This window comes from Saccostrea cucullata, unplaced genomic scaffold (assembly GCF_032062105.1).
Source record: "Saccostrea cucullata isolate Sc308-1 unplaced genomic scaffold, CSIRO_AGI_Scuc_v1 ctg9822, whole genome shotgun sequence".
Classification (NCBI taxonomy): Eukaryota; Metazoa; Mollusca; class Bivalvia; order Ostreida; family Ostreidae; genus Saccostrea; species Saccostrea cuccullata.
Genome location: NW_026924962.1, coordinates 7501 through 23848, shown reverse-complemented (window position 1 = coordinate 23848; position 16348 = coordinate 7501). Strand labels below are relative to the sequence as shown.

Here is a 16348-nt window from a genome sequence, read left to right as displayed (position 1 = left end):
TAAGAAATGGCTAGCCCTGCTCACAACTATGGTTTTAAAGTTAGTATGTGTCAATGCCTGAAAAATTATGAATTTCAATTTAACATCTTATCTTTACATACCCTAAAGATCAATTAAATATTTGATCATTTCTAGAATTCTTACAGCTTATTTGAAGTTTTAACAGATATACATGGATGTTTTAGAGTAGTTATTATAAGTGTTTGAATATAATTTTTTTAATCAAGGGAATTATTTTATTGAATTAAATTTTGTAGGATGAGGGCCCCAAACTTTCGCAGATATGCCAATGGCAAGCTTAATTTATCAGATACACCAGCAGCAGTTTCTATTGCTAGAGAGAACAAGGCAAGGGGGTACTGGGGGAAGCCAAAAACAGATGAACATGTGAGAGCCCTTGCTTTAAGAAGAATTCGCCAACATCATGGTGTAACCAGTAATGAAGTTGATGTACTGGGGCAACATGAACTTCAATTTGGGACATACAGAGGCCAGACTTTTCGGTGGGTACTGGAAAATTGTCTTGGGTATGCAGGGTGGCTGGTTATGAAAATGGAAAAGGAGGCAGAATCCAACATGGATAAAACTAAAGAGAATAAGGACCAGACCATCAACAAGGAAAAATTTCAAAAGTACATGTTGCATTTTGCTGAGGGAAGAGAGGCAATCAATATGAAAAAGGAGACACATTCATCTGTCAAGCAGACTTCTTCCTCTCAACCATCATCTGTTGGGAAGTCTCTGGCTTTAAGCAGCCATTTGACCCATGAAGCACTGCAGCATAGGGCCAAGAGACTACTTTCACCTAAGAAAGTTCAGCCTAGTAAGAATATTTTATAAATACATGTACTTTCACTTACAGTTTCTAATAATTAATTCATTTGTAGTAGTACATTGAACGTGTATATATGCTTAATTCATGGTGAAATTATGAAAATAATAAAATCAGCTAGAGAAAAGTAAAAGATAGGAAAATCATTTTCTTTAAAAAATAAATGATAACAATTGAACCGTCACCCACGTGGCACAGTGGTTAGAGCGTCTGCTCTAGAGTCGCGAAGTAAGGAGTAAATCCTTACATCGTGGGTTCGAATCCCACTGTGGGACGTGGAGACCCGTCCTTCGGATGAGACCGTATAAACCGAGGTCCCATGTCGCAGTAGGTGCTGGCACAAAAAAGATCCCTCCCTGCTCAATGGCCCTGAGTGCCGAGTATAGGACAAAATTTGCAGCTCTCCACCGGCAAGTGGTGGCGTCTCCATATGAGTGAAAAAATCTTGAGAGGGACATTAAACAATATACAATTAATCAACGATAACATTTGAACCTAGTTTAAAAAGCAAAAAAGGATCATATCCCAGTCAAATTGTTATCAGGTCAAAAGATCATATTTCTTAAACTTACTTTGAAATGGTCTGATGCATTTAACATATCACAAATTCATTTTATTCATACTTTTGAATTACCTTAATTTCCAAATATGTAGTTCATATTTGAGTATAATAACAGATGATAAGATGAGATATTTTGTTTACCAAGAGCTTATATTTTAAACATTTTATATTTAGCGTGTACAGTCTACAATATTAAGAATGCATTGAATTTTGAATAGAATTAGAATAGTTTTAGTACATTTCTGAATTTATTTATTTAAACAGATATAATTTGCATGACTTGATTGAGCGAAAGCTGTCTATCATGCTAAATAGGATACACAGCTAAGTTTAATGAATGCAGTTAATATGAGCTGAAATCTATTGAAATCAAATTTTAAGAACAATGATTTACATGTAAATTAATGTATTAAAAAATACTTTTATTGATACAGTATATTTTGCATATGAAATATAAGCTTAAGTTCCTTTTACAAGGTCATATATAGTTTTAATTTAATCAACTAGCTCTCAATTATTATAGAGTTATAACTGCATGAGAAAAATATTGACATCTTTTACTATATATTTATCAATTTTTTCTTCCTTTTGAAGCTATACCAACAGAGATGAGTGATAATGCCCTCCTACAGCATGTGTTGGAGATGGAAAAATTGTCTTACAGTATGTATGCATTCATAATCCAGTGAATAATGAATGAATTTTTTTTGGAAAAACATCTATTTGCTTTGTTGGAGGAAATCAATCTTTAATTTAATCAAGTTTTTGTCATAAATTAGTTAAAATTTTCATAATTGTTTTATTTACACAACTAAATGGATACTATAATACACAAAAAATTAAAAGGTTAATGTAAAGAATAGAGCATTTTTTAAAATTACCATCATATTCAATTTCCCACAAAAACATTGTAAAGAAATTAAGAAGATGATAAAAAAAATTTTAAATATGATATTTGTGACAATTCCTGTTTGAAAAGGATTACATCCCAATAATTTTAGCTAACCTGAGCCAAAGGCTCAAGCTTCTCTGAGTAATATTTGTCCATTGTTTGTAGTTCTTGTTATATTCGACATGAAGTGATTCACGTTTTCATCTCGTCCTCTATAACCAATGGTCAAATTTCAACCAAATGTGGAACAAAGCATCCTTTGAAGAAGGGCTTTGAAATGTATTCAAATGAAGGGCCAATTCCCATTTAAGGGGTAGTTGATCAGGGAAGAGTAAATATTTGATGGGGATATTTCAAATCTTCTTCTGTTGAACCAAATAGCCCGTTTAACCAAACTTTTAATACATAAGCTTTGTGATATGTGGTAGATCTAAAAAAAAAAAAAAAAGACTCTAAATGGTCATGAACAGGTCCTAACATGTTCAAAGTTCATGAAAGGAATATTAAGAAAACAATGCTTGAATAATTCCTCGAAGAATTAAAATGCTATTATTTATGAAAATAGATTAAAATAAAGTATTATTTGTAAAGATAGATTACAATAAAGGTATAATACCAAATTATATGTTTTATCCCTGTGGGTCATGTTGACGTTGTTGGGGATAGGGGGCTATTGAACTAAAGGATTGTATACGGAACATTCTTCTGAAGCAAACAGATAGTAGCTGGAGATGGCATGTGAGGCAAAAAGGTTTAAAATATTGTATTGATAAATTTTCAGTTTGATTATCTATTCCTAATAAATACATTAACCTTTGGGCTCCATTCGATTTGACTATGCCCAGACCTGAGAATTACACCTCATAAAACTCAAAAGAATGAGTCCTTATTACTTATAGTTATATGTTTATCAATATTTTCATCAATTGTTTGATTTGACTAGCATCAAATGCCAATATCAATATTTAATTATATAAATCCTGTCTGCGCTCTAAAATATGTCATTTGAATTTATTGAACTGTACTACAAAATCAATTTGTAGTGTTATATATGGTGTGTTATATCATAGACAAAGACTCTGAAAAATGTAAATATTGAAAAAAAATTTGTTTTATGCTGAAGTGTATAGTCAAGTCAGGATCAAATTTTCATAATTTTATGCATTTTCTTACAATAGACTAGCTGATTTACTGTAATTGATTATAAGTGCAGGCACCCTGTAATCCATGACAGGGAACCAGTCTCTTATTTCTCTATATTGGGGGGGGGGATCATTTACAATACAATGTTGCAAGTTATATTTTCTCAAGTTGAATGTTTCTTTTTGGTAGGTGCACAAATTAAATGCTTAAATTGAATTAAACTAGGAAGAATAAACTGGAATAATTTTGTTAAAAAAGTTATTGATGGCTTGTTAATTGCTAAAACAAATAGATACTGTAAATCACTTTTTATTCGCGAGAACTTTATTTTCGCGTAATTACGCGAGACGGTATGCTCGCGAAAATTTCATTCTCGCGTATAATAGAATTCCTTAAGATTATGTAGAGCAGTGACCACAATTCGTGAAAATTTTGTCTCGCTAATATAGAGTCAATGACTATCTCGCAAAAATAAGGTGTCGCGAAAAATAAGTGATCTACAGTAGGTACTGTGCACTGAACATTCCACTGTTCGTATTAGACTAACAGGATAGCCTGTCTTTGATTCCTAATGCTGCTGCTAGCTGATCAGAGTTTTGACCAATGTTTCTCAGGTGATCCATGTGCCCCTTGGACCCCTTGTTAATAAAATTGATTTAATAGATAATGTAGTGAGGAAGTTAAACATGTAGTTGTTTGATTTTTAGGGTATTTAAAAAATAACAGTACTGTAAGTATAGATATGCACATGATGTAAATGCTTCTCACTTTGTGTTGTCTTTCGTACTCAGATACTGTATATATATTGTTTTCAAATTTAAAGCTTTAGCTTCCTTTCTTTGTGTTTTGCATAATCATCCATAACTGTGGGCATGCATGTACATATATATCTACCTTTCAATAACTTGTTTTATTTTCACAAATCTTTAAAATTATATACCAGTAGTTATTAACGTGTGATTTTTTTTAATAAAACCGGGCCTGTATATTAATATATCCTAAATTCACAAATTCATAGTCTACTCTAAATTTGATTGATAACTGAAACAGATTTGGAAACGGTTCAATAATCATATATTTAATTCATAAGAACTATAACATAGATTGGTTTTGCAATTTAATTCTCATTATTTTAATTCATTGGTATTTTGATGGGGTAAATATGCATATAATTTATGATAAAATTGTATGCTTAATTCTATGTGACTGAAGTTATCATGTACTTATGCAAACAATATTTTATACATGACATTAGTAAAAATAAGTAAAAATTTGTCCATGGGTATTTTTAAATAGGGTAAAGCAGTTAACATGTATGATAAACAGCATTATAATTTTACACAGGCAACTTTGCCACATATGATCCACACATGTGAATCATGTGGATACTGTGATATAGGGTTAATTTTTTCCCCACTTATTTTTCACCCTATTTACACTTTAATACAATTTTGCCCCAATTTAAATTCGCCAAGTCACAATTTTGTTTAAGAAATTATACTGTATTCTTTGAATGCGCCCCTTTTTAAATTTGCCTGACCAAGTTTAGGGCGAAAGGGGCAAAAATAAAACGGGGCGAATATTTCCCTGTATACAGTAATATCATGACTTAATAATTGAATTTCTGGTAGGATATTGAGGAAATACAATCAGACAAAATTTTACCCTCATCTTTTCTTATACTATTAAACATTTTTCAGGCATTTATTAATTTAGTTAAACAGCACATTTATACAATGTAATATTTAATACTCAGAATGTATCTTAAAAATAAAAATATGCATTGTTATCAACAGGTGCAAGACCACCCACAGCAACTGTGACCACTGGAATGCCAACAGCCACCATGACCGCTGGACCACCCACAGCCACCATGACCGCTGGACCACCCACAGCCACCATGACCGCTGGACCACCCACAGCCACCATGACCGCTGGCCCACCCACAGCAACCCTGACCGCTGGCCCACCCACAGCCACCATGACCGCTGGCCCACCCACAGCAACCCTGACCGCTGGCCCACCCACAGCCACCATGACCGCTGGACCACCCACAGCAACCCTGACCGCTGGACCACCCACAGCAACCAAGACCGCTGGCCCACCCACAGCCACCATGACCGCTGGCCCACCCACAGCAACCCTGACCGCTGGACCACCCACAGCCACCATGACCGCTGGCCCACCCTCAGCAACCTTGACCGCTGGACCACCCACAGCAACCAAGACCGCTGGCCCACCCACAGCAACCCTGACCGCTGGACCACCCACAGCCACCATGACCGCTGGACCACCCACAGCCACCATGACCGCTGGACCACCCACAGCCACATTCACTCTTCAGCCATTCACTTCGGAATCAGGTACTTTTATTGTTTTTAAACTACACTACTGGACTTTTGCGAAGACACTGACTTTTACAGTTGACAGCTTATTTGGACATTTAAACCTGTGTCATGTACGGAGGTACAGAATTAAAAATAGAAAACATCCATTAAGGTGAAAGCTATTGTATTTAGGTTTTGAAATAATCAAGCAAAAAATATAATTGGTGGTAAAATAAATTGATATAGGTCCTTTATTCACGAGAATTAATATATCCTTTTATTTTCAATAATGTAAGAAATGAAATAAAGAAGAAAATGAGCTTTTGTAGGAAAACTTGACAGGAATTAATTAAGATTTGAAGGGAGGGTGTTGAGGGTAGGAATGTTGCCGTTTCCTTCTTAGACCACATTATATGATCTTTGAAATAGCCCGCTATTATCGTTTTGTTAAATGTTTTGATCAATATTTTTTTCACAAAAGAGATCCCGTATATTTTCCTGGTGTAAAAGTAAGCTGTTAATTGTAAAAGTTAGTGTCGTGGCAAAAGTCTATTATGAAATGAAATTGGACTATTATTTGATTTTATTATACCCCGCAAACAAAGTTTGGGGTTTATATAGGAATCAGCTTGTCCATCCATTTGTCTGTCCGTCTGTCTGTGCCAACGTGTCTGGTCCATATCTTTCTTGTGGAAGAACATTACAATCTACTACTCCACACAAAGGTTGCCCATGATCTAAGGGTGTCATGACCTTAACCCAAGGTCATTTGGGGAAGTTTAAGGTCACTGGAAGAAAAATTTCATGATTGGTGTCCGGTCGATATCTTTCTAATGGATAAACTTGGTAGGTTCCTATTTCACACAAAGATTGCTCATGACTTAAGGGTGTGTCATTCCCAAGGTCACCTGTGCAAGTTCAAGGTCACTGAAAGAGAAATTGTAAAATTCATGTTTGGTACATATCTTTATTATGGAAAAACTTGAATCTACTACTTCACACAAACATTGTTTATGACCTGAAGTTGTGTCATGACTTTGAACCAAGGTCATTTATGCAAGTTCAAGGCCACTAACAGAAAAAGTTCATAATTCGTGTCTGGTCCGTATATTTAGTCCTTTTGCCCAATCAATGATATTATAAAAACAAATGCCATCAAATCTAAACATTGATTCAATTAATATTTATTATAATATATTAAATGCATCACCAAATTAGCCTACCGAATTGTACAAAACTATACTTTGAGCTCATAAATCAGAAGAGATCATAGCAATTAATATACTAGCCATACTTTGATTAAGATTCTTTTTAAAGTTACTTGAGTCACTGGAGTATTCCTCCAACTCTTGTCCCCTCCCCAAACATCAAATGATAAAAGGGGGGTAATATTCAGAGGAGCCCCAGAATAGGGTTTAGACTTCAAAAGTGAAATGCAAACACCAGACTCCCTGACAGGTCCATTCAAGGGCTATGGTACTCGTGATCATCAAGGCCTGTGGGCCTCTTACTTTCGTTGAGCCTGCTATTTAATTATTTAAATTTTTTTTTTTCAGGAGATATCTGTCTACCAGCAGGCTGGAAACAAACTCTCCCTAAAGCAGACCACCTCTGGGTTTCCAAAGCCCTATTTCATTTCAGTCCAGGAGGGAGAGTCGAATTTAATATTGACAAAATAGATAGAGTTTGGTTTTATCCACCACAGCCGTCCTTGTCCTGCACCATAAAACCCCGTGTAGACAGATATTTTTCACGTCCTTTGTTCCTCTGGATGCCAAGAAGATTGTGGCTGATCAAGTTATATTGCCCTCAAGAAGGTTGCAACAGAGTTGAATTGACATCCGTCGGGATATATAACAAAGTGAGACAGGTCCTTGATGTGAATGGATATTATACAATTGCTGGAGAGACTTTTATATGTCCTGCTTGCAAGAAAAGAATGGTCAGCTGGAATCAGAAAATTATACAACAGTTGGACTTAGGACACCAGCTGCAATTCCCATGCATCCTCACTTACCGGCTAGCATGTGACATCAAAATTATTCGCCTCCTTAGACAGCGTGGGATTGGAAATAGTGCCAGCCAGATAAGAACCAAAATTCAGGAGCAGCACAGTGAAGTCTGGTTACAGAAATGTATCCAATACATGACAGACTGCAGAGGATTTTCACTTGCAGCAGCAACGGGACTGATCTTGCCACCTAGACATGAAGAGCCACCCGCCCTAGCTCCAGTACCTCAGTATCGCTGGCTGATGCAAGTGTATGCCCAGGATGTAATGCAGCGTATTGAAGAAGTGAAGAGTAATATCACCTCCCTGCTTGGTAACATACTGAAAATTGATTCAACTAAGAAAGTTGTGAAGAAATTGGCAGGTGAAAGTTCAAAGACAGCTATGTGGGCCACCAATGTTGGGAATGAGTATGGCCAAGTAATCATGTCTGTACTTACAACTGGGGAAGGCTATGGACTAAGTCCAATGATTCATGGCTTGATAAAACGGTATAGAGAGGCAGAAGTCCAACCCCCTCATCTCCTCTATGTTGACAGAGACTGCTGTGGAAACAACCAGCTGAGAAGAATGTTTGCTGACTGGCCAGAGCTGTCAATCCGATTAGACATTTGGCACTTTATGAGACGTCTGTCTGTTGGCTGTACAACGGATGCTCATGCACTGTATGCCACCTTTATGTCTCGTCTCAGTCAGTGCATATACATGTGGGATCCAGAAGATGTGGAAGTTTTGATCGCTGCAAAGAAGGCCGAGTTGGAAGCCTTGCATATCGAAAACCAGACAGACGAGGATGTCTTTCGCCACATCAAAAGCAGTGAATTGGCCATGCACTGTAGGAGAACTACTCGAGGTGTTGAGGAAACCACCCGCCTCATCACCCAGTTGATTCAGTCTCTAGATGGTGACAAAGGGCGAGACACCCAAGGAGTGCCCCTTATTAACAGTGGTCGGATGGCAGAGATCTGGAAACAGCAACAGAAGCATGTGCAATGTATACAGGATCCTCCAAATGTCCAGTTATACACCCAGACTGGTGTTAGCAAGAAAGGAGGATGCCACCTTCCTGTATATCGTTGTGCAAGGGGATCTACTTCTTTGGAATGTTTCCATCTGCACTTGGCTAGGTTCATCCCAGGTAATACTCTTATAATATAATCACATTGATTCATTTAAAAGTTTAATTACAAGTTTATATTTAAAAATATTTTCAATTGTCTCTCGCTTTAATTTTATAGGTATCCCTTGTGAATATATTCTTATATATTTACATTTGCAAATATCTTTCTTAGATGAACCTATTCTAAAGAAAATATGTTCAATTCCGTGTGAATTTCATTTGGGGGTCATAGTTCATAGCGCTACTGGATCACAGAGTGATGTGATATTTTGACCAAACAACTTCTAGGTTATTGCGCGTCACTACATAGCAATAGGTTGGCACCTTGGTGAAATAAATACAATTTAATTCGAAATGTTTTCGTTTCAAATGTAAATATAAGTAATATACAACAATGTTAGAAAGTTCACTGGGAAATGAACTTTTAGTTGATATGTGATCAAATCTACTGAGAAGCCCTTCGGGCTTCACAGGATTTGAGCAGGTGACCAACTAAAAGTTCATTTTCCAGAGAACTTTTTAATACGAGGGGCATTTCAAAAGTTCTGGCAACTGTTTAATAAAAGAGTAACAGTTTAACGGAAATTATTGAGTTTGATATCATTCGAAAGATCAGAAAAATATACACATATTGTGACGTCACTTAATAATTTTCATGACGTAATAACTCTGAAAATGACGTCAGAATATAGAATGTTTAGCATACTGACCATAAAAATGACGTAACAAAAGACACAATTTGATCAAATAAAAATTTTCAAGACAACTTTTGCTCATTACTTGGATGCAAGTAAACGGACGCAAATGCCATTTGGTGTAATGTTTACATAGACTACAATCTATCATATGGTATTTTATTTTGGAGATCTTTTTGTTCTGAAATGGTTTTAGCGAGTGTCAAAATTAGCATGGTTTTATCGAATCTCGCTCAAGCTTTTGTGTGAAAGGGACCTAAATGTGAGAAAAAGACAAAGTTGACAATCAAAGAAAAATAGGCGATCGTGTTGCAAAATTCAATGGCATTAATTCGTCAGGTGTTTTAACCAGATTCGTGGGATCGATGAAGGCTCAAGAGAAGTAAAGTTTAGTGTGCGCAATATTTTCTCGTTAAATCCAAAATGGCGACGGCGCAGTTGTAACCCCACCGTACCGCCACATATTCGTAAATTTTAATGCATGGTAAATAAATAAGATTTTACATGTCTGAGTAACTTATATTCATGTTTTGGATTCAAAAGTCAAAAGCAGTAGTGATTTTGGGGGGCGCCGAAGTTGAATTTATATGAAAAAATACACACAGAATCAAGTCGGGGACAAGATTTAGTACATTTTATTCGTGAACGGTAAGAGTCCTTTTACTCAAAATATATTTGATAAAAACTGCATTAATATACTTCAGTTTAATACAGAACATGTTTTATTTTGAACAATGGAAAGCTATATAAAAGACCGATAAGCCAGTCGTAAAAATCCTAAATGAATGTCTATGATAGCATAACCGGACAAAAACCGTGCTCGTAAACAAACCATACAATGAATAATGGATTTGCTGATAAACAGTATTATAGTCCCACTCTACCTCTTTTCAAATTCAAATTTTCTATGAAATATTTTTGAAAATAAGCCTTTGACAGAACTTTTAATATCGTCTCATGTGGATAAAAACGCGACTTTTCAGTATGCTAAACATTCTATATTCTGACGTCATTTTCAGAGTTATTACGTCATGAAAATTATAAAGTGACGTCACAATATGTGTATATTTTTCTGATCTTTCACATGATATCAAACTCAATAATTTACGTAAAATGGTTAATATTTTATTAAACAGTTGCCAGAACTTTTGAAATGCCCCTCGTATTGTTGTTTATTTCTTAAATATTCTTAATTGTGTTTATTATAATTTGACAGGTACACTTGCAAATGCCACCCTATTTCAAGCATATCTGTTGGATGGACTTAACAGGTGGAATCAAGACCGAGGATCAGCTGCCACCACCATTTCATCCTTTGAACCCCAGACATACAGTGGTCTTCTCCGACACACTTTCAACTCACTTGGAGAAGCTGTGTTTGGAAGAAAGATGCTTCCATCATATACTGCCCCTCATAAGTATACTGGTTAGTAGCACATGGTCTTTTGAATCTTAGTCAAAGTATACATTAAGAATTGAATATACTGGCTATGATGTTCCTTTTGTAAAGGAACTTAACAAATTGTCTTTTTAAACAAGAAATATAGTGATATCAAACACTGAAGAAATTCAAATATTAATGTTTTCATTGAAGAAGGATAACGAACAGTATTCAATCTCAAAGTCCATTAAACAATATACAAAATAAGAGCAGAGCAAACATGGACCTCTGAAAGATCAGAGGTAAGATCAGTTGCCATGGAGGAGTGAGCATCCCCTGCTGACCGTTCACACCCACTGTGTGCTTGTTTTTAGGATCAGGATATAACAGGAAAAAAATCACTTGTCAATTCAGTGTATAAATAATAGACTTGCATATGTTATTAAAAACGTCACTCAGCATTTGACTCAATGATAAATTGTATTAGCTGACAAGGTCATTGTATCAACCATATACTGCAGATATTCTTGTTTCAATAATTTACTTATCAATAATTTACCTCGTTTAAGAAATTGTTCATACGTAGAGCATGCTCTTGCCTTTCGAATCAACTGAGATATATATACTCCATATGCAGGTGATGAATGTATATTGCTGCATAAGTAAGGGAAGTTGACAATAGAAAAGTTAAAGTCATCACGTTTATCATATAGCTTGGTTGTTAGATTACCATTAGTGTCTTTTTCAAGTAAAATATCCAAATATGAAGCAGAATTGTCGGACTCTGTGGTATCTTTTTAACTCAAGCTCACCAGGATATAGCATATTGACGTAGTAATGGAAATTATTATTATTAATTGTCAATACATAGTCGATATATCTAAAGGTCGAGTGAAGTTTTTAACTATAAAAAGTAGGTTCCTTCATATATCACATTTAAATGTATTTGTTTAATAAAAAAAGTTTGTTATTTTTATGCTAAGGTGAACTCCTTGGAGTGGAGTATCTGTACAGCCAAACAGGAAAGGTGCTCCAAGATATGGACCACACAGATACTGAGGAGGAGGAAGAGAAGAAGCAGGAGGATGAAGTAGAAGAAGAGGAAGAGAATGATGAAGGGTTTGGAGATGTAGACGACTTCATTGATTTTACAATTCCACCATTAGAAATTCCTCCCCAAACTCCCCCTAATCAACAGCAAGTTTCGCCATCGTTAAAAGTTGCCAGACAGCCTAAGCCTATTCTACGTATTCCAACAGTAGAGGAATATGAACAAGCTGCTCGATCAGGTATGTGTCTTTTCCTCTTTAATTATAGCTATTGATTTTTAGGTCAGCTGAGTAGGTCTTGTGACCTATTGCTATCCATTTTTGTCTGTCGTTGTGCATCGTGTGTTAACATTAAACATTTTCAGCTTCTTCTCTGAATCAACTGAATCAATTTCAACCAAATTCGGTATACAGCATCTTTAGATTAAAGGGAACAAAAATTGTGAATTTTATGGTCCAAGCCCCCTAGGGCCAGAGGGGTGGGGCCAAAACCACTAAAATTAAAAATCTTCTTCTTTACTCCTGGACATCAAGGATCAAACTGTTTGCGTGAATGTAATGAGCATGGAGTCCTCTACCAAAATAGTGAAATTCATGGCCCCAGGGTCAGGGGTTATAATGCTAGGGCAGGGCTATATAGATTATATACTTGAAAATCTCTGCTTCTGGGTATTAAACTAACTAAGCACATAGTTATAATGGGCAAGAATGCCTCTTTCAAAATTGTGAATTTTATGGCCCGGGGTCAAAGGTTCTGGTGTTAGGGCGCCGCTCTATTGATGATATAGTGAAAATGCATAAATTCTTCGAAAAAAATTTTCCTTTGCTCCTGGGTTTTATGCCAAAGATCCAATATATATATTTATGATGAAGAAAGATGCATCTAGCAAAATTATTATTTTTATGCCCCTTGGGGGGGGGGGGGTACATAGTCTGAAAATAAATCAATGCTTTGAAATCCGCTCTTTGGTATTACCGGTAATCAACAATTGTATGATAAATCTGCAAAATTTTGAAATGTGGCCCCAGGGTCATTGGTTCCTTTGGGGATGAGGTACACAACTGGTTATAAAGTAGAAAACCATTTTCTCCTTGTTACTCAGATCTTCCTCTTGGTATTAAGTAAATAGAGTAAGAATGCTTAGTTCATAATTATGATAAGCAACAGTGCCTCTTTAAAAATTCATGGCCTCTCTGGTTTGAACCAAATTTAATTGTTTGAAAGTTACTACACAATACTCAGGTGATCTATAAGGCCCATGGGCCTCTTGTTTAAAGTTAAATTTATCTATAAATATTGCACATAAAACCAACAGATTTTCTCTCTCCCCCCTCTCTCTCTCATTGTTTTTTAACATGTAATTAAATTAAACATGTTTTAAAGGTCTACTAGAAAGTCCTGCTTCCTGTTCTACATTCAAACCAAACGAAGCAGATCAAATGTGCAGACCAGAAAGAACAGAAACATTAACAGGTACAGTGTAGTTTTTAATGGAAAAATGTAATATATGCAAATATATTTGTGAAATTCAATGCATTTCTAACATTGAAACCCCACGCAGCGGTGTTTTGGACCAGTCAGTCTTGCTTTTTTTAAGCTATCTCCTCCTAAACCCTAATTTAGTAAAACACAGTTGGTATTTAGGACATATTACAAGGAAATTCCAATTATTTTTCGGTTCAGCTCTTTTGAATTGAAAATTTAACCATATATTTGACATGGTATTGGACACTTTGAAAGGGAGCGCTGCTTAGAACTTTCAGATGTGCATATTCGCAGGAAGTATTTATTTGATGCTTTTTGGGGAGTTAGGTCTTTATCGAATTAAATGCGTACTGTGCCGTTCATTGTGTGAAGCATTTTCAGCTAATGGGGGAGCATGGGTATGTAAGCTTCCTTTCAATTTACTGCAATGTAAATGTAGTACATGAACAAATTTGTAGTTCATAAGAAATCAAGATAAACAGATGCACCCTATTTAATAGATAAATGAGGATAAAATGATGGCAACAAAATTCAAAATGCACAAAAGCATTTCATGTACATCAATTTAAGGAGGCTAGGGGGTGGCAGCCATTTTTAGACTATTTCAATCTCTTTTAAAAGGAGAGCTCCATATAAAGATATACAAAATGATAAAATTTTAAAAATGAAATATGTGAATTTTTTCTTTGTCAAATGATATTGACAGCTAAATATACTGTATCTAAAAAAAATAAGTGGAATCTGGTGGTTAATTTGGGATTAAATTGTTGACCCGCCAGCCTCCTTAAGATTATGTTAGAAATCATTATTTTTTTATACATTATAAGAAATTTTTTTTATCATAATTCTTTTCAATTTCATTAACCTGTTTTCAGTCAACTCATATATATAGGTTTAACATGTTATTGTTATACCCTTATAAATATCATTCTATATATTTATTACTAATAAAAAGTCCAACAAAAGAACTGTTTATTACATCGGTCTAACAATTTCACTATTGACCGGTCTTACATAAGAATTGTTAGACCGCAACGTCACTCGTCTGTTACGTCACAAGTAATTAATCATCGTTCAATATCGGCGACGCGAAAATAGCCGAAGTTACGAGCTACAAGAGTTATTGCTAACAGCAAGGTTAAGAAGAAGGGAAGAGTACGTTTTGTGATAATTTTTGTGATACAATAGATATACACTACTGTCACAACTGACCTCAAGTTGTGATGGATTCTTTATAGAATTTACTAACCAAAATAAATAATATTTTGGAAGACCTCCTGTGTACCAAGAAACAACAAGATTTATAAAAATTAACAATAAATTTATCTACATATGTACAATAAACATGAAACCGGCCAAAAGTTCAATCATGGTCATCACTGGACAAATTCACACTCCACACCACGTCCATGGTCCACCATATTGTCCCTGTGGTCCACCATAGTGTTCCGTCCGGTCCACCATATCCAAGTAGCCTTACCACGTAAATAAATCCTCCCGTCCAAATAAAGCTAATATACAATTTTGGTCACCTACAATTTTCATAGGGTTTTCTAATAAAATGTTCAAAACACTTATCTGTTCAAAATACTAGATTTTACAAACAAATTACAAAAGAAAACATATATTTTTGCCGTTTAACAAGTAAATGAATTTGAGCGTAAATATATACATTCTCGCTATATTGCTAACAGTTTTACATCGAATATTGCTATTTAAAGCTAACAACAAAAATATTGTAAAGTATAAAAACTTACTGAGCTGTGGCATTTTACAGATAAAAATTATACTGTCGGCCCCCAGGTCTTGCTCTCAACGCCGCTACAAAACATCCCTGAATCCCAAGATCACACAGCAGGGGAAACAGCTAGAACACACCCAAGTTCACACAGCATGGGTTATATTAAGACACACCCAAGATCACTAAGCATGGGTAACTCACGGCGTCCAGACCTCTTCTGACAAACACTAGCCAACACCCAGTATAAATAACTGACCAAACTACTCAAACGGGTTCGACGAGTATACGTTGATAAAAATAGCAACAAGTACAACCCAGTGACCAATAGTGCGTAAATGAAATAAACGATAACTCCTAATGCCAAATACAGATAACTCTTACCAAAACCTGGACAATAGCTAATATTAAACATTGACACAATGTCACTTGTGACAACTACAGTAATTGATTTTATTCTTTCTCAGCTTGATGTTTTATATTTACTGAAGAAGCCATAATTTTCTATATAAAATAATTAATAATATAGCGTGTATTGAATAAATTGATCAATCTTAAATGAGCAGTGAAGGGTATAACAAAACAGTTATAGACTGGGATTCGGGCAACATATGATTTGTTGGACCTGAAGGTGAAAATGTTGCCCTTGGCCTGCGGCCTCGGGCAACATTTTCACCTTCAGGTCCAACAAATCATATGTTGCCCTCATACCCAGTCAATAGCTGTATATTATGTCCTGAATTTTCATTTGAAAAAAATTGTTTTAATTCTCTTACAGCACTGAATGTTCCAGTTTCAGAGTCAGAGACAACAACTGAAAGTGCTGAGGTAGGAACTTTAATACTGGCAAAATGATTTTTGAGATTTAACACTGAAAAAAGAATAGGATGTGTTACGTCTCACCTGAGCTGTAAGCTCAAGTGAGCTTTTCTGATCAAAATTTGTCCGTTGTCTGTCGTTGTTGTTGTTATTGTAAATTTTTTCTCATTTTCATTTGCTTCTTCAGAACCACTGGACCGATTTCAACCAAACTTGACACAAAGCAACACTTGGTGAAGGATATTTATGTTCATTCAAATGAAATGAAGGGCTATCCCGATTCCAAGGGGAGA

The 16348-nt window shown here is 35.5% G+C and overlaps 1 protein-coding gene across 1 annotated transcript in view; it reads left to right on the top strand.

Moving 5' to 3' along the window:
- Positions 1-258: 258 nt before the first annotated feature.
- LOC134267734 (uncharacterized) overlaps positions 259-16348 on the top strand; it is an 18099-nt gene continuing 2009 nt past the window's right edge. Inside the window, exons 1-8 of the mRNA XM_062749949.1 lie at positions 259-823; positions 1989-2057; positions 5226-5792; positions 7313-8905; positions 10799-11008; positions 11947-12252; positions 13397-13486; positions 16015-16064. Of these exons, the coding sequence (XP_062605933.1) occupies positions 259-823; positions 1989-2057; positions 5226-5792; positions 7313-8905; positions 10799-11008; positions 11947-12252; positions 13397-13486; positions 16015-16064 (3450 nt within the window). The remainder of the gene's footprint in view (positions 824-1988; positions 2058-5225; positions 5793-7312; positions 8906-10798; positions 11009-11946; positions 12253-13396; positions 13487-16014; positions 16065-16348) is intronic.